Genomic DNA, 20,348 nt, shown 5'->3' with positions numbered 1-20,348 from the left:
AAATTAAAAAAATGACAATGGCTCCATGTTCTGCATGGAGGACATTCTGTTCATGAACTCCACACAAAGCAAAGGATAGATGATTGAGCAGATTTTCCGGGGATTAAACAGAAGGAATATTGTCTATTATCGCTGGTGCTTCCACATCTGTACAGCTTCGATTCCAACAGCAATAGAATGAGGTAGCTCTTATCTCTCCCTGCATGTAGGCTTGTGTGCATGAGACTTATACAGAGAGGTGTTTACTAAGGAGCTCCTTTAGCACGAGCACCCTACTTCTGTGGAATGACAGAATCATCAAAAGCAAATAGGATGCAGCTCTATGTTCAAGAGAGGAGATGTAGTATACTGTATGACTGCGCAGTGACCACATACTGCCAAACAACAGCATGTGGAGGCCTATAGCAAAGGTAAGAAAGTTATCAGATGCCACCATAGTTGTTGTTCTCATTGTAAAGGTAAAGCTGAAGAATTCATTTCATTTGAAATGGTGTAAGATGGTGTAAGACTAGTTTGTGTTTAAGAACATATCTTGGTCATCTTGACGCTTTAATCCCCCAGTTGAGGGACAACTTGAGGGACGGCAGAAAATGTCAAAAGATGAATCAAGATGAGATCAGCAGCGTCTCTTCAACTCCCTCACCGTGGATCTGTCAACTGAAGCCTCAAATGTATCTAAACGGAATAATAGCCTCTATTTTTACCCCATGCTACTTTAAAACTCTGTTAGCAAAACACAAACCTTGGACTATGTATTGTTTGTGTACAGAAATTATTAGCTGAAAAAAACAGGTCTAAAAGGCAGGTCAGAGAAAACAAAAGATAATCTAAACATGGAACGTAGTGATTAACAAGAAAAAGCATACAGTACATAACTTGACAAATGCATAGTTCTGCAAATGTATTCATATACCTTGAGCGGTGTCTCATTCATGAGTAGAGACTCAAAGAAGGTCGGGTACTCCTTAATGCTGTTTGCTGCACGGGAACATACTTAGCACTTCTATAAACAGCAGTTCTCAAGCAGGGAAACACAGAATAACTCCATGCTAATATTGCATTACAGTCTTTTCTATTGTAGGCTTGAGGTTGAAGAGAGTAAAACATACACTGCTAGAAATAATTGTAAGTATGAGTGTATTTGCACTGATAATGAGGACCAGCAGCGCTTCTTGCCCAAGTACTTTTTTCTTAGTCTAAACTAAACTTGAATGGCAACATTAATAGCTACTGATCTTGAGTACATTCAGGATCATTTAAACACTGTGTAAAATATTAGAAAAGTAACGCACACCAAGGGTTGTGGTCACTGGAAGTAGACTTGAAATAAGGAAATCAAGTGTTGCACACTCCGGCTCCATATGCATTTCTCTTTTATTCAGTTGACGTTTCGGCCCTTAGTCCTCCTTCAAGATGATTGTTGATCTTGAAGAAGGCCTGACGGGCGGAAATATCATCTGAATAAAAGAGACAAGCATACGGAGCCAGAGTGTGCATCATTAGAACACTGTAACATATGTAATGTTGGAGCCATTAAATATGGAGGGGCCTTAATGAACAAAAGCAGCCACCAGGGTTATGGGGCAAAAGTGCCTTTCGTTTACTCAATTAACCCTCCCATCTGGAGTGAGAAGAGATGAGGAATTAGAAAAGGCATGATCCACACATTTCCTCCTCAGCAGCTGAGCCATTTCCCCCTGTGCCAAGGGAGGAAGGTTAGGGAGAGCATGTAGGGGTCCACTATTGGGAAGAAGAGGCAGATGGTTCTACTTCCTCCTTGATCCCCAGATGGCAAAAGGCCAAAGGACTGTTAGGAGTCCACATTTGGCAATGCTCCGTTCAACAAGTGAAGATCCCCAAGGAGGGTTCCTTCACAGTGTTCGGATCACACAGTCAACCGTCATTATCATCGATGATTATAACTGACAAATTGAATTTCTTATTGCACATTGATATCGAGGCTATAAAGTCGCTGTTTATTGCTGGTAAAGTGAGTTGATGGGTGAATCCTCCGCATGTAGCGGACAGTAACATTTGGAAATATCATGTTAATGTAGTTTCCTAAACAGACTGGAAGCTGTCCGCCTCAGAACTTTCCATGACATGAAGATTGCCCCACTCTAATTCCTGACAAATCAAATCAAGGAAGATGTATGATGGGGAATTAATACAAATCAACATGATTACTTTGGTGATGAACATGAATCAATAATGCATGATGTAGCAGGTTTTCTATCATCTTCCACATCTTGTTACATGCATAGAAATGGACTGTGATATGCATGTGCATACAATCAAGATGCACTATATCTGAACACATTTCAGGTGTGCCAAGAGGACATTTGACCTTGTACATCTCTTAACAAAGTTATTTGTGTAATTAAAATCGCCACACAATCAAAATATGCATTTGCCAATTACGGTAAATTGGATCTCATCAACTGTGATGCATTCCAGTTTGTTCCAAGACGGTAGAATCTGCACTACTACATTCTCCGTCTCGGTTTCTTAGCTTACGATAAACGATGCCCATTTAAAATAATTTCCTGACGACGGACCCTATTGAGCATTTCATTCTTTTCCAACATGCTAACCTGCATTACCTTCCATAAGTCCCTAAAAAGGGAGGAAACTCATGACAAAATCTACCAACAAACATACATTTGTAAAGAAGGGTCATAAGGCTGGGAGGAGTGCACATTGTTTAGCTGCATTTAAAGCATTCTTTAATTATGTTGTGAATCTGTCATCGTCTGATTTTCGCAATCTTGAGACAACTTGTGCCTTTTTTCTTTTGTCTGCAAGTGTACCCCATCTAAAATGTGCTCCCCATTCTGTCTAAACACACATTTAGTCGGATAATAGAAAGATTATAATAAAAAAAGGAAGGAGGAAAGTATACTGTTTAAAGAAAGGATAGGAACAATGGATGTGAGTAATGAATATGGCTAATGAAGGGGTACAATGGAATTGATTAAGTTGTCTGATGTAACAAAAAATAAAGGAAATAAAATCAGATAGTCTCGGGAACAAAAAAAGGCAGAAATATGTACTTACGACTACTCCCAAGCTCTTCGAAAAGGTATTGTACTTTCTCCCATTGGGTGGAATTCTGACCCGGTGGTGGCTCAAGAGGAACGAAGGCTCTGAAAGCAAAGAAAGCAGAATATTTCAGCACAAGTAAGATATAATGCATTAGGGTCACTTCTATGCTTAAGTGTAGTCTTTGTAATGTCAGTGATGGTTTCTGCAACTGGTGTATTTTCTCTACAAGCCACAAAGAGAGAAAAATATGCACACACACACACACACGTAGACAGACCTACAGACTTTTCAAGGTTTCTTTTTAATCTAAAGTTTTATAACTATAAAGAGGGAGATATAAATTGCTCCTCGATGTTAAATATATATATATATATTTTGTCAACACTTCTGAAACAGCACTCCTTAGTACTTTATGCCAACTAAAGTGGGGAATGGGTCAACAGTATTGATTCTCAATTTCAGTGCAGACTTTGATTCCATTCATCATGAAGCGGTTTTCCATTTATCATTAATCCTTCTTGACAGACAGCAGATAAATATGATGCTCTACAAGGATTCTTTGAGGAAGTTCAAAAACTGGCAGTTCAAAAAAAATTATATAATAATAAATAAAAAGCCTTCACCAGGGGAGGTAAAAGACATTCAGCATCAGCATCTCAAAGACTTCCCTTTGACTCATATGCAGAATCTGGTCTCAATAGGTCTCCTCTGTGGCTACCCTCAGGGCTGCACACTTCCACTTAATCTTTTTCACATAAATGTGTTTCCTTTCTGTCATCTTATTTGTCATTTTAGGAAAGAATACCTCATGTAAGTGACCTTAACCTTTACACAACTATTCAAAACTGTGTCTGCAGTAAGGATGTAACTTTCGCAAACTTTCTTAGAATGACAAACAGAAACAGTGTTCGAGAGTATTTTGACATTCAGGTAGTCATTTCCAACACAATGTGTGGTATGAACAGAGTTTTAAAAGAGCTCGACTAGTGTTGCCTTGGTCTCAACAAAAAAAAAAATTGCACTAGATGTAGTGGATTTATTTGAAGGCACCTATCCAAACTTGCCATCCATACTTTTCAAAAGCATTAATCAATTTTCTTTACATTAAAGTTACTACGACTAACTGTAGATTTTAGTGGTCCCTGTGGACAAAGGCGGTAGTGTTTCCGAGCAAGAGGGTCCCATTAGAAAACCTCTCATTTTTCTGGAGCAGAGTCTGACAGCAGGGATCGGTGGAGCAGCGAGGCAAAGCTGAGTTCAGAGCTCTCCAGCTCCCGCCGGAGCTCCAACTGCAGGTCGGAGGCGGCAGCAAAGCCGGATCTGGGTCTGTCTGCGGCGGGCTGGTCGCTGCCGGAGTCTAGTGAACCTGCATGATTTTGTCTGTGGTACCGATGACAAGCATGCAGAATAACTATAGAAATAGCCGATCTTCTCGCTGATGGTCTTGTTTATTTATGTTCGGTCATATAGAGGCATCAGTATTACATTGACACCGTTTCATAACCAGTTAAAAGTTCCTCGTCATAACTTGAGCCTGATTGACTTGTTAAGACCTGAAGCAGTGAAACATCAAGGGGCAATTTAAGGAGTTGCACAAATTGCAAGGTATAAAGAAAAGAAATAAAAGGCATCAAGAAAAGACCTACTGACTGAACAGTCACCGAAAAAAACATTATCTCGCCCAGTATGAGAAAAGCAGGCCAGGATAAAAGCCATCATGTTGTTGAAAATAAAAGGATTGCAGCAACAATTGCCAGACAAAGCTGCAATAGTTCTAGTTCATGAGGTAAAAGAAGGGGCTTAATTGCTTCTGTCTAAAAAGTCCTAACTTCCAAACTATAAGCTGTGAGAAAGTATAGTTAAGTTCTCTTTATTTCCCCAAACCAGGTTAGCCTTCGCTGCACCATTTAATGGTTGAGAGAGCACATTGCATCTTATAGGTTGAACATGTCGCTGTCACGGCTGCAAAGAAATGTAATAAGTTGTGCAGGTGCTACTGAACCCAACCGGTATTAAAAAAAAAGTGGATAAATAGGAAATGGCTGAGAATGTACATCAATATAGATTTGTAGATACAACACACAATGTCACAAAAAAAGACACAATATTCCCTCCTCATGTGCTTTGAACAAAGATTAAATACAAGGACTGTAGTAGAATCTGATAGACAAGAACACAACCTATATTTAGACAGAGGTCTATAGTATTCTTTCTTCAATGTCTTATCATGGCCCGACAAATAGTACTGTAGCTGTTTGAAGGGTTTCTTCTCTCATTAACTGAACACAATGACATGTCCACACCTCTGCCACATATCGTGTACTGAAGCAGAAGAAGCCTCACATGTCTCCAACTTACCCAATTAAAAGGAGCGCCACGCAGACAATGGCAAATCCAATTGTGTACTTCAGAGCGTTTTTCACTTGCTGTAATAAAAGAAAATATTTTACTGGTCAATCACCGCCATAAAGTGAAATTTTTACACTCATTGTGAGTGAGGGGAAGGGGGTCATATACTCTAGCTAAGGACTACAGTGAGTGAGAGCAATACAGAGTCGGTGTAGATCCAGTTTGACCTGGCAGAGATAACATGTCACTCCCAGTGCTATTCAAGGTGCTTTTAAGGTAACAATACAAAAGGCTTCACTGTCTGCAGGAGAAAGTGCCTCTGTCAGCTCAAAACTAACGCACGGAAAGGAGAAAAAGCCATTATGCGATAGCTGGTGTTTGGTACATCACTCACTAAAAAGACTTTCAAAGATAGGAATTCAACTTTTTCTGTCAAATTTCAGGTGACAATGAGGCCTATAATGTAGAGTATGAATGCAAAGGTTTGACAGTGTGACTCTTTTTTACTAAACATACTAAAATATTATTATTTAAAATATTAAATAATTGGAATGGTGTCCCCTTACGTGTATTAAAGCTTGTGTCGGTGCAATGTGTGTATTTTCATGGCCTTAAAAACATGCTGACTGAATTTGTTAAGCATACATAACAAGCCTTTTTTTAATGTTTTGAAACAAAACAAAGTTACAGCAACGCTCCTCTCATCTTTTACGGTAACGATATATTATCTTTTACTAACTACCGATCAGTCAGTATAAAAAAATACAATCTATATTTATTTCCTGTCTGAACTGTCAGTAAGGTTACTAGTTACTAGATAGATGACAGTCAGCGCAAATGGCATTGTACCATAGATAGTGATATTTATTGAACAGATTTGACCATTTTACTAGTTTCAGGTTTCAATTTCATCTCTAAAAATACAGGTAAAATAAGATGTTGTTTGTTCAGTCCCAGGCCAAACAATCAGAACAAACGTTCAAATAAAATGACTGAAGAAACATAGAATCTGTCATGCACTGTGCAGATCAAACCTGATTTGACATCGGTGTATTGTGAAGATGTGTGTAAAGATCTGGGTGTTAGGAAGAATAGAAGTGTGCTTTCAATGTTAAACTGGGTGCAAATAAATGGTTTGTTGCCTTAAGCTGGCTGAGAAGTTAAACTGAACTCATTCAAGACATTTTGCTTCCACTAACCGTATTGGTTAGCCGCACCTGAATCATCTGAATGCAATTTGAATTCCTCAGAACCACATCTAAGCAGGTTACAGTGCTGTGCGTAGAAGAAGAAAGGTCTATCTTACCGAGCATTTGTTCACGTTGTTGTCGTCCCTTTCTTCGTAGTAGAAATAAACAAAGGGGATCCACAGGAAGACACAGAATAGTATGATGGAGTAAAGTGCTATATGGATACAAAAGAAGAATTGAAATCCAAGAATTAGTCAAAGATATCTTTTTGTGCCAACACTAAATATACATAAGCCCTTCCTAGCACACAGTATGGCAACATGTTCTATCATGACACACGGTGCATTTATGATGAGTACGGTATATGCAAAGGTACAAATCTAATGTTTTTCATTCAGATTTGCAATTCAAGGTTTTATTACTGTGGTATGTTTATCCACTTTAAATGACGTTAAAACACCCATGACAGGCTAAAGGAAATGTACACAAAACTGTGAATTTCTGTGAAGAATATGCTTTAATTTTCCTCATCAGGTCACACCACAGTCATAAACTCATATAATTCCCCCTTTCAGTCACACCATTCATTTAATTTATGTATGATAACAGCAGTTGTGAAAACTCAAATACGTCATTCAGGAGTGTCACGAAAGCCAAATAATTTCTGAGACCCCATTCCTTAAAAATGTTCTAATGACAAATCTAGTGCAGGGATCACTTATTCATTTATCGGGGGAAACATTGATACCAGTGAAACATTAAATAACTCACATTCAGTCATTCAAAAATAAATGTTTGTAATGATAAACCTCACATTTACGTTCTTCCACAAACGCAATTTGAGAGTATTTTCATAATTTGTCTCTTGACAACAAACCGCAAAGCATATCAATGGTTGTCTGTCTTAGATGACAATGTTTGTCACGTGTGTCACTCTTGGGCATCCTCTTAAGTTGTCAGTTTAACCCTTTGGGGAGTTGCATCTAATTGTGAAAGATGAATTAATTAACAAAATAAGTTAATCATATTTTTACAACAATTATAATACACACATAAAATGCACTTTTAGGCAGCCATATTCTGTTATAAAGAAAGAAACAAAAACATATGGGAAAAACTGGCTCTCATTAGAAGAAACAGACACCCAGGGGGGTTCAAACAAAAAAAGGCATTTGCAAGACACAACAACAACTGAAAATAACTCATAACTCATCTTTATGATGGTGACATATCTGGCCACAGGGTCGTGAGTTTGAGGAGCCATGTTTCTAATCATCTTAAACCAATAGTTATTGTTAAAAAGCATGCTCGTGGGTTTTTGAAGCAATTTTAGTGTTTTAAAGAAATGTTTCCAAAGAAAGCTTGGGGGAAGCTTCCATCAGAGGAAATGTGCAGGACACGTTTAGGCCCAGCAGCAGATGACATGTTTGGAAAATGATGTTATTTCATGAGAGGTCCATTAAGCAGTCACGGCCCACCTTGCAGAGCTTTAAATGTATTCATTTAAAAGTTACTGATTGGGTTTCGTTAAGAAAACGTATTGCATCCCTTTATAAGATGCTCTAATGTGATTCAATATTGGCATCCAACAAGAGATACAGTGTACACCAGGGGACGGGGGGGGGTGCGTGGCGGAAATTTATTTTAGTTCACCCCTCTCCTTTCCTCCACTCTGTCTCTGACTGTAGGTCGTACAATTGTAATAATTGCTTTATCTACAAACAATTTTGCGACCCCCCCCTGCAGACCTCCTGTTGAAGACCTATGGTGTACAGTATCCTGCAGTTTCATATAAATGTTGACCACTGCAGTAGGAAAAGATCCTGTGCATCAGAAAAGGTTTTTATTCTCTAGACCTTCTGTATGAATGGACACAGTGGATGCAATAAACCTGTCCTTGATGAAAGAACTCACTATTCTCTGATCTTTTTTGTTTGTTTGTTCTTCCTGTACATAGACCAACATTCAAATGCATTAGGAATTCATAGAGCGGAGGTGAGGCAAAAACACTTAAATAAAGAGATGCTATTTCGAGCTGGGGGCTTTTCTCTCTGCAGCAAATGGTTGTCGGTGAAGACAGCCCAGACAACCCCAAAATAAACTCAAAGAAAAGCATGTCATATAGATGTGCTCACTCAGCAACACGGTTGGCAAAACCCAATGCCTCTTTGAGGTGATAATGTGGATCATTAGCACAAGTCACATTGTGACGCCAACTAAAACATGTGGAGGATGACAAACAGCTTACTTACAGCAACTGCATCAATTTCACCTTTTTCCCACCTGTTAAATAGAGCTTTGACAGCAGTGGGTTCTAATGTATGAGGCCTCTGTTTAAAGTCATCAAAATCAAACAAAATGAGCCTAAACCAAAAATGGTTAAAAGATTCAGGCAAACAAAAACAACTAGCAGTGCCATTATAGCATAATATAACAAATTTAAATGAAAAGCTTGCTCCTTGAAGCCATTAATTATCTATAACGTCAGACGCCACACTTCAACTTCAATGTACATGCGGAAAGCAACTGTTCCATATCAGTCACGAAAGCATGGCCTCGAGCAAACATGCTTCCCTGTGAAATGGACTAGATTTCACAAAATGCTCTCTGTGCTACAGACAAATGAATATCACTGTTATAGTGGCTTGCTTTTTGCCAGCTGTGTTTGTGACAGGGCATTACTTCCAATAAACACATGTTCATTGCTCCACTAACGTATCCATTTACACTCATTTACAGCCAGACAAACTGAGTTTAGGATGGTGCCAGCAGCCAATAAATGCAAGCCATGCACAGTATGCAGCCGCTGGCATATGCTTGTGGGTTAAAGCAATGGGTAAAATTAATCATAACACCATGAATATTAACTTACTGAGAGAATAGGTCACACTGCATTACCATGTATCATCCATTACTCTCTAAGCAGATCTTCTACTGGGAGAAGGCCTGACCAGAGATACGAGTTTAGCACATTTAGACAGAGACAGAGAGTAGAGGACTAAATAATTAAATGTCATTTCTTAGCCCCTACTTTTTGTGTTCATACTCATATTTACTCATAAGGGAAGCAGGAAAATAAAAGAAACATATTTTGAAAAATTAGTGGCAGAGGCGGCAATAAAAGCCTTCATCTACCAATGGAGCCGTCTGGGGGAACAATGTGAGGACATCAACACAAGCAATACCTAATTATATTTTAATAATCATTCGTGGCAATTTACAACATTTATAACTATTACAAACTATCACTCCGAGCAGTACTGGTAGTTTACCTCTTAATGAGAAACATTAGAGCCTTGTTCTCAACTTGCCGTGGCTCTCCACAGGGGCCTTAGCACCTGGACTCTTGCCACTTGCAGACAGGCAACATGTATTACATTTTAAGTGAAAATTAAATGCCAGGGGAGATTTCTCACAGAAACACCGTCTCTGACAAACGACTCCAGAGACGGACGAAAATATCTGTCTGTGCAGACACGCTGAAAGGTATGACACTCTGAGCTTGCACTCTCATTTCCAGTAAACAGCAGGCAAGGCTCCATTTTTGGGGGGGTCAAACCTGTGATAAGACACTAGTAACTATTAGAGTTCAATTTGACGGGCAGCAGGAAGGACTCCAATTTGTTGCCTGTGTCGCTCACACATGTTTGCTAACATACAAGACAAAAGAACTTGATATGCAGATGGTGCATTAAGGCTCATTCTTCAAGCCACTTAAGGTTAAAGGTCAAAGAGAGGTATGATAAAGACGCATTGGGGATTTCTCAATGTAACAATTCAAAAATTGACTCCAGAATATCGTATGGTCTATATATTTATGTGTAATTGCTGTTTTTAACTATGTTTACAATAACAGCCATGAACGAGTATGGCAAGAAATAACACTTGCACACGTTCACGTCCATTGTTTCCCATGTGCATGTACGAATATGCACATGTGGGTTAAATTATTATTATTTTGAATTATCAAATTAAAATAGTTTGAAACAATTTGAAAGATGAAAAGAAGTGTGTCACCTCTGTCATGAAAAGGTCCTGTATAACAGTAATAACACAATTATTGAGACAGCTCAACACTATCCAAAGAAGAAGACAGGAAGCTTTCTTTATCCGGCCAACAGACTTTGGAAACATGTCTGTAAGGTTCTGATTCTTAACATTAACTAGGAGAACTATTATAACTTTGAAGACACCCTGAATATCCAATATCATATCTCAAATCTTAAAGAACTTCTTACAGTACATTGTCTCTCGGGCTATCACACTCAGTCATTTTGACTGTCACTTGCTTGGCCAACCTTTCCCCCACCCAACTTCCACCACACTTTCACCCAAATTCAGATTTATTGACTCCAAACTGACAAGATGGCAGCAAGCTGTAAAACCAAACTTCAAACGGACTCTCTGGGAACTGATTGTGTTGCAGATGCTGCTTCTGCATGTACAATCTCTCTGGTTGCCATCTGCTTGACAATGGACTGTCACAACATGAAACATCCGGTTAAATATATGCCATTTTGCTTCACTTCATAGCTCAATGGCATATTTTTTTTGGTTGAAAAGAAGTCATCATATGCCAAATGGACTCCACGGGGCTCCTTGTGCATTGTTGCAGGAAGTATAGACCATCAATTTCAGTAGCCTTGAAGGACATGAATAGTGAACAGCTATGGAAAAATGTATCCAGACATTTATACACATTTATGCACCACATTATCAAATGGTTTCTGAGCCAGAAGACCTGTGTGGGCTAAACATGATTTATATAGCTCCATTGAGCACAACCAACGTTCCTAGAAGGACCGTTCACAGAATACATCTAGACGATCTGGAAGAAGATATATTACAACACAAAATGATATGAATACCCTAATATCAAAGTAAAAGAGGTATTGGAAGATTCAACTTGTAAGTAAAGGACAGGTTTGTGTAGCATGTGCATAGATCTCTCAGCATTGAACATCACAATTTACATCCGTGCTTGTAATAACCAAATTGAAGTGATCGTCATTGAATTAATTAGTCTCAGCAGCAGCCTCAACAATTCAGCATTTATTGTGTTCAATAAATACAATAGACGCTTATAAGAGGTTACTACAGGCTTCACCTTTTGTCAATGATCTAAATGTCTGAATCCCTGTTTGAATATTTCTAGTTAGACACATGTAGAAGTGAAGAACTATGGGTTGTGTTTTTTTGCACACAGTGGCAAGAAAGGTGCCTATTGTTTCTCATGCACACTGAACAATGTTCTTATCGTTGAAGGCCCCTCTGAATCACACAGAGCTGCCCTCCAAAATAAAACTGCAATTTGTCAATGTTTAAAAAAATAAAAGAAAAACCTTAAAAGAAGCACTAGGCTACCACTTTCCTCTAAAACTCAGTCAGCACATGTAGGTGGACAAGAATCACAGACAAAAAAGTACAAGAGGATTGCTTCTTCTCCAACTTCTCCTCTACAAATGGCATTAAAAAGGCAGTGAGAAAGCCAATGATTTATTTAAAGGTCCCAGGGGTATTTTGCCCTGTTGCTTAAGGGTCTTATGCACCACTGCTTTGAAGTACCGAGCAGTCCAAGGAAATGTATAAATGGACAGAGGCTGGAGATTGAAAGGCTAGGCTTTCAAACTTAGGGTTCATCAAAGATCACAAAAAGCTATTTGGGCTCTAAAAGGAAGTGGGTGTTTCAGTTACAGGCTGAAGGTACATTTTATCTAATATTTCACTGTGTAGAATTTTAAACAAGTGCAGTGTTTATTCTCTGCAGAAAATAAGTAACATACCACTTCGACTTACTTTCTTTTGTCATTACAGTTGCTTTTTGATATGATTATTATTGATGACATCTTCCTCACTGCTACTCAGATACTCAGTCCTCATGCAAGGAACTCATAAATGCATGCTTGTACCCGTCTACGATGTAACATAACTGCAATGTATTTACTTGACCTACATATGATGTCACTGTTGATGTGTACGTCATCATAAGAAACGCAGGCAGAGCAACTGTGAGAGTTCACACTGCTTTAAAATAACCACACATGCAGTTTAATGAACAAAACGGTGCACAAATAACCTACACATATCACAATGTCATCCACTCCCACTCATTCTGTATAATTCTTGTGTGAATTCTTAATTAAAAAAGAAATCAAGAATATAAACCTGTTTCAAAAGTGACAAATCCATTAGACAAAACAAAGGAATCGTGTTACATTTTATCCCATTAAAGATGTCTCTACAGGGTAATTATACAGCAGAAATCTGCTAAAGAGATGTTCACAGTGTCAAGAGAAATGTACATATTTCTGAACCAACATCTGACATCACCAGATGCTATGTATTGAGTAAATAATGCTGCAGTGATTTTTTTAATCACTGGACATACACATGCTTTCAAACTGTGATCACCACTGAATGCAAGTCAATCACCTTGAAAAGTGCAGGAAATACGAATGGGAATCAAACCTAGAATTATTCCATATGTGAAAAGTCAAATGGACAGGGCTGTCAAGTATGTCCTTAAGATATATTCCACTTTAAAAGGTTAGATTTGTAAGGACGCTGTGCACACAACACACATGGAGCTTGGTCTCCACCTACTGGCAAATAAAAAAGCAATGCCACTCAAAAGAAGAGAGGAAAGAGTCCCTGGTTCTACTTAAACATCAACAACAGGATAGTGAAATAGACTATGTAGCCAAAATTGGATTTATCTCATTTTTTATTTTTAGCCTATAACTGAAGCTTCAGGAAAGTGTGACTTTGCTCAGACTCAGCACACGGTCCTCCTAAAATGTCATCTTCACAAACATCCATTCACGGCAGAGATGTTTAGTCACATAGAAAATCATCATACATCCCATTTAGTGTTTTAAGTAAAAGTAGGTTTTTTACTTTAACTATCAGTAGCCGATCTGCGAAGATCTGACTTTTCAAATATTTTAAATGCACTAGAACTTTATTCCAAAAATATGCTTTGAGGAACTTTTACTCAATATCATTCAAATCGGCAAGTCTCTGATTTCTTTATATTTTAGGCAGGTTTTACAAGCACTCAACCTTACTCATCAACAGCCAAAGGTCACAAGACCACAACAAATTTGCAAGCAGATCATTCTGCACCACACATTCCCAGAGCTATAATCACATGGATACATGCTTGAGGCAAGAAGCAAACTCTTTCAAGCCTCTCTCTTATCCCTCTCCCAGCTCCTAGAATGCACACTCTTGGTATGACTAAGATTGTTTTAGCTGGATACAAAAAATGTTTATGAAAAAAACAAATGATATTTCATTTTCTTCTGTGAATGGAACTGAACAAACACTCTTTGGAATGTATTGTATTAACACACTATATAGAATCAAAGCGGAATAAGACTCCTTTACTAAAACCAACTATTTGACCTTTTCCTTTGATGTGTGACAAACTTTTTGAGTGTAACTGGTGCACCATGACCGCACTTTCCAGGCAGTTTGGCCCATTAAATACATTAAATTACTGGCAGAACGAGACGCTGCATTCAACACTAAACCTACAGAATTATAATATTTTAAGCCTCTATAAAAGCATAGTTACGTTTAAAGGGGATGTTAGATAGCAGAGAAAATCAATCTTAAGTATTAAAATCATTATTGTGTGTCCATAGGGCAATATATAAAGGGCCAATGCTGGATTCACGTGCCGTGTTCATGGTCTTTGAAAGCCAATTTCAGATGTCATTATACCCGTGGAAGTTGATTCTTTGATTGGGCTGTCTGGGCAAGGAGACAGCTTGTCTTCTTTGCATTTGGCATTTCTGAACAGACGGTACATAACAGTGTTGCTGACAGGCACTTTAAGCCAGCATCTGTTAGAGAACGTGTGATCTAGTGTCTTTGGCATGACTGAATTTGCTATCGTCAAAGACAACAAACTCATGTCATCCTTAAATATGACAATCATGAAGAAATTGCAATGGCACTAATAGCTTTCAGTTAGGAATGCATCAGCCAAATGGTCTTGATAGTATCTGTCTCCATGAATTGCAACCGTGCTCAAATACTAGACTTATGGAGAGATCCATGGGGGCTGGACCTGCCCGCTCTCTCATGGCAAGAGAATCAGGCAGGTTAAGTCCAAGATGCCTGACTGCACGCTCTACAAACCTACTAATATTACAACTCAGTTTGCCACAAGCCAAAGACAAAGTGTCAGGCCTTTTTCATAGCAGACATTTTGACATGTAAGTAAAAGCACAGGTGTATTTAATAACATTAATGATAGCTGCATTCCACTCAGGCAAAATGTGCATGTTGGTTCACTGGACTAGCTTACTGGGACACTCAATGCAACTGACACAACGTTAAGGTTATCAATTATACCTGTGCTTTTCTCAAATCCCAGTTTGGACATCCTTGACTCCTCGCCTCCTTGACTCCTCGCCTCGCGTCTTAGTCCTGCCCACGGGAGATGCGAGCGGAGGAGGCGAGGAAGAGACTCGAGGAAAGAGGAGTCGAGGCCACAGGTATTGAATTAAAACGAGAAACCCTTTCCTCGGAGCCGTCATTTCAAAGAAATTAAATACGACGTCAATTAAATACGACGTGAGGCACAGCTGCATCATATGTCCATTGTTTTGTTATACCACTGTTGTTTATGATCTCTGTCAGATGAGCATAATAGTATTTATGACCACTTATATATTTACTTTTATGTGACAAGAATGTAGCTACAGATGCAGGCCAGGCACCAGGATGAAGTGACAGATGAAGGGGGCTGATAAAAACTGCGGGGACATATTTTTCATAAAATAAAATAAATTGATTAAACCACGGACTAGCCTCAGAAATACTAAATACCAACAAAATAAGCAAGCGGTTTCAAAATCAAACAATACATTTATTAATCAGAGCAGTCACATAAGAACGCAGAACTATCAGAGACTAAATATATTTTTAATTTCCCTCACCTTCTGTGTGTGGATTGCTACATCGGGGAAATGGAATAAGGGCCGACAGTTCTCTTTACAACCATAAAAAGCAAGCAGGGGAAAACAACCTGAAATAAGTGACATGTTCTGTCTGACTATCGATCTCCGCTGCATCTACACACACACCAGCACACACACCTACAGCCCGTACACACAACAAACAGCGCTGTCCTGTCTATAAAGCTTAAACAGAGTGGGCAAAAAATACAACTGAGGGGGTATGGATTTCATACTCCTTTTTTTACACACACACACACACACACACACACACACACACACACACACACACACACACACACACACACACACACACACACACACACACACACAGATAGATAGATAGATAGATATGTATAGATATCTATTTCAGCATACTTATGCAAGTAAATGTAATTTATTATTGTCAGCTTTAGTTGACTAATGTAACCTGCCTGCTATTTGACATATTCCATTCATTTCAATGGTCTTAGTGGGCATTTAGCCAGGAAACACTGTATATGTTTGATATCTCTGATGTATCGCATCATCATGGAAAACATACTTACCAGACAGACCCTTAACATTGCCCAGAGAAAAGGGCTTTTTACTATCTATTATTTGAACTGTACTGCCTATGACATTGTATTATTAGTTCCTTTGAAAGCTATGTTTTAGTCTATGATGGATGCTCTGGGATCAGCGAGCTACTGTATGGCCTTTTAATATATTTTAAAGTGATAGCCTGAGCGAAACTGCTCCAGAGCAGGTGAGATCAGGTGATCAGGTGAGATAAAACCCAAGTTACTATAGAGACACCCGGTGTGATAATGAGCCGCCATTGTGGGAAACAATGAGCCCGTGTGGAACCCAAAGTTAGACCAGTAACCCACTAAGATGCTGTGTGGGTGAGTCAGGCACAAGGAGTTGTAAAAATCGAACTGGCACTACCGTCATTGGGGGGAATAACGAAGCACACTTATAAATCATTGATTCGCAAAACAGCTGAACAAAAAAGAGCCAATTCAGAGAATGATCGATTAATTTCTTCTAAATTCTGCAGTAAATAACCCTCTTTAGTTAAAATTTTGTCCACAAATAATCTTTACTTGTATTTGTATGTGCACACACAGACAGGTGTTAAGAGAATGCACTTACTGTAATATCCATACAGCACAGTGTCTTCTATTTGCCCTCTCGTCTCATTGTTTGCTGCCCATTCCTGGATGTTACCAAAGGAAAGTCCACGGGCAAAATTAAAATTAAGTTGGACAGTAAAGTGATTAACAGAAGAGAACAGGCATCAATTAGATCAAAGCACATTTTAAAAAAGAAAAGAAAAGAAAAGAACAATAATGAGTATAAAATACAGTGCATCACAAAACTGATAGTGGTGGAATAACTCAAAGCTGTCATCTTTGTCTGAATCTATTTGTATTCATACATAGCACAGGTGTGGAATTTGTTTTTCTTGCATTTAAGAATTAATTTGCCGAAATGGAGAAAAGAAACAGTGAAAAGCAGTGAGATTCTGCAGTGTCCTGATTCTCACTATTCTCAGACATGCTCAAATGGCCTTTTCCAATCAGAAGCTATTCTTTCTCGAGAACCGCACAAATTTTATGAGCCAAGGAATGCATTCAGCTTTTAGATTGGACTAAAATAAGTTCCACTTTATTTAATTCAAAGAAAATTACAAAGCAAAGTTAAAAGCTGCCTCAGGAAAACTTGTTAGTATTTCTAAAATTGATTTTACTTGCACTGTTAGAAAAACAGATACTAACCTTATAGGTACCGTTGGGATACTTCATGAAGGAAACAAGGAAGATATCCACTGGTAGAAGTGCAGAGGTTATCAAAGCAATGGCCAGTGCACATATTGCAGTGATAGTGGAAACAACTTCACTCTCCTGACGACTTTGAAATTTCCGAATGTAGAACCAACAGAACGTCAGGATTATCTAAACAAGGACAAAAACATGTATAAGATATATCAAGTGGAGAGTGATACAATTATGAGGAACAATAAAAAATGATGAATATGCTGGGAAAAATTCTATTTAATTTTTGACCCTGCATGTTAACTCAGAATATAAAGGAATATATACATTAATGAGAGGATGAACAAAGAGTTTGAAACAACTGTAAACTATGATACAATCCAATATAATACCCTGCAACAAGTTTGACCTGTGTGTAATTTACATTGATCAGTTGCAGTGCTATACGTCTATTGAACTTCATCATACTGTGTTCACACAAGTGTTTTTTGTCACATCTTAGTTGTGTTCAGTGGCCTCACCTTACTCTAACCTTGACTACAACATTAACTTAGGGTGTGTATCATTTGCAGGTTGTGAAGTTGGCCATCAGACTGTAGGTAAATGTATGTAAAAGATGATGTCAACATTGCGTGAGAGTAGGCTGCTAATGAACACCCACAATGCAATGAACTGTAAAGCACGGGCAGTGTTTTTGTACAGACGGCAGATTGAAATGCATAAAACGACCACATTCAATGCAGGATATTGTTCATACAAAGACCGTTGGTGCAATACAGTGCAGCCTACTAATGACACAAAACAGCAATGTCTTCAGGATCAAACATTGTACTTTTGATGTTGGTGCCATTCAGAGCTGCAATGACCAGCTGATTTATCGCCCGATAGAAAATGAAAACCTTTATTTGATAATTGACTTCCTAAATGTGTGCTGCTTTTTCTCGTCTCACATTATAGTTCAATGAATATCTTTGGGTTTTGGACTGTTGGTTAGGCTAAACATTTGATTACATCACTCTGGGCTCTAAATTGTGATGGTTATTTTTCACTATTATTCTGATTCATACACCAAATGATTAATCGATGAATTGAGGAAAAAATCAACAGATTGAGTGACCAGGAAATTTAAAGTTAGTTGTAGTCCTAATGCCATTGCTGTGATAAGCCTATCGGAAAAGTAAAAAGAATAAATCAAATTAATTACCTGTTAAAAAAAAGCCGGGGCGGTTTCACAGACAGATATTTAAGCCATGAATAGGCCTTAATATGGACTAGTTAATCTAAAACATTTAAGTCTCTAGCATAAAGGTGACTTAAGTTTGGCTTAGTTAGTCGCAGACTATAGAGTCTTGGAGTAAGGTAAGCAAGACTAAAGGAGAACACCTGGGTTAAGCCTCATTAGGTTAAGTTTGAGCACATGCTATTGGTGTAATGGTGCTCATAAAAACCCAGAATGGATTTAAAAACACCAATTCTGATGTGGATCTAGGGATAGAGGTATGGCAGATGCAAAAAGAATACGTGCCAAAAACTTTAGTGAATATAAAAAAACGCTACTAAAGCAAATTGTGTCCAACTATAGAGAGTAAAAACCATAATACTGCTACAGAGAGTGGTTGATTTATATTTTCCAAAATCACATGTAGAATTATATCTGCCTTTATAGACTCTGTGGAAGAACCTTAAACTGGCTTTAAAAAGCTTGAGAGCGATTTAAGACTGCTGGAGGACCAGAAACAAACAAAACCGATGAAATCAGTGACTTGCTGTCTGGAATTATAGAGCACCAGCGACCTCCGGGTGGTGTACCAGACGATGACCATGTAGAAAGTTCACATGAAGACTTGAGCACTAATGGTAAATACACCACAGAAAGTTAATTAGTTATGTTGTCAGGTAATTATAGTCCCCTGTCAGTCTATCTTTTTCAAAAGCGTTCATGTTGCTGATCTGTGAAGCACAGTGGCACGCACACACACTGTACATACATTTACATAGGTATTTGGTATTATACAAGTATGACTGTGGATCAGATGGTTATATTTGTGTTTCTAATGGTGTTATTTTCCCAGAAGAAAGGAATCTGAACAGGCTGGAAGAGCCAGGGCACAGTGAGTGTGTGCCATCCACATCTGCTGTAGCATCTCTGAGAGAAGATGATGCCACCACCTTTCATCAGAGAACATCAAAGATGACCGTGCATGAAAAGTTAGCCAGAGAATTTCATGAGCAACTCTAAATTAGGATTGCATACACCCTGGACATTGATGGAAGACCAGATATTACAGTTCCTGTACTCCTCAGCATCAGGAGTTGATGGACACTTGATGGGAACATGACATCCATCTATGCAGCCAATCACTCCTGGGAAGTGGCCATATTCATAGAATTGGCTTGGGCTGCAGCATCAGTGAACTTTATATAAATACTCCTCAATTCGCAAATGGCTTTGCAGACTTTGTGAACTATTCTATGGGATAGACTCAAGCAAATATATTATTTGCAATGCATTTTCTTTGTACATTCTAAAGCGGTCTCGAAAAGTTATTTCATCATAGTAATTTAATGGATTACTCCTATCAACAAGTATTCGTCCGGCTGGCCTCTGCTGTGCATGTTCATCTTCATTTAGGTATTCCAAGTAATCCATGCTGCCTCACAAACAAACAGTTGGATTTAAGCAGAGGTTAAACCTGCCTCTTAACCTAATCCTCCCCCTTGCAACCATCTTAATTTAATCCAGAACAAGGTAAATCTAGGACTATTTTAAAATGAGTCTGTGCAGGTCGCTTAAGAGTTAGAACAGCTTAAACAGGCATTTTAGTCTGGGACTAGGCTTAACATCTGTCTGTGAAACCGCCCCTTAGTGTTTTAACAAACATGTTTAACACGTTGTTGTTACCTCATTGTGTTTGGGTGATTTTGATTCATGCCTGCACTTGGGTCTATTGAACTTCATCATACTATGTTCACAATATTGTGTCCTCCTATGCCTGCTCAAGACTGTTTGGAAACTCTTTTGGAAAGCTTCAGTG

The 20,348-nt window shown here is 38.5% G+C and overlaps 1 protein-coding gene across 1 annotated transcript in view; it reads right to left on the bottom strand.

Moving 5' to 3' along the window:
- Window positions 1-20,348, bottom strand: part of lmbrd1 (LMBR1 domain containing 1) — a 49,248-nt gene that overhangs the window by 27,463 nt on the left and 1,437 nt on the right. The window contains exons 2-6 of the mRNA XM_029449544.1: window positions 17,317-17,493; window positions 16,691-16,754; window positions 6,701-6,798; window positions 5,404-5,471; window positions 3,058-3,146 (exon numbers count right to left, since the gene is read on the bottom strand). Of these exons, the coding sequence (XP_029305404.1) occupies window positions 3,058-3,146; window positions 5,404-5,471; window positions 6,701-6,798; window positions 16,691-16,754; window positions 17,317-17,493 (496 nt within the window). The remainder of the gene's footprint in view (window positions 1-3,057; window positions 3,147-5,403; window positions 5,472-6,700; window positions 6,799-16,690; window positions 16,755-17,316; window positions 17,494-20,348) is intronic.

Source organism: Cottoperca gobio, chromosome 15 (genome assembly GCF_900634415.1).
Source record: "Cottoperca gobio chromosome 15, fCotGob3.1, whole genome shotgun sequence".
Lineage (NCBI taxonomy): Eukaryota > Metazoa > Chordata > Actinopteri > Perciformes > Bovichtidae > Cottoperca > Cottoperca gobio.
The sequence above is the reverse complement of the archived record's forward strand: the minus strand, read 5'-3'. Positions and strand labels throughout refer to the sequence as shown.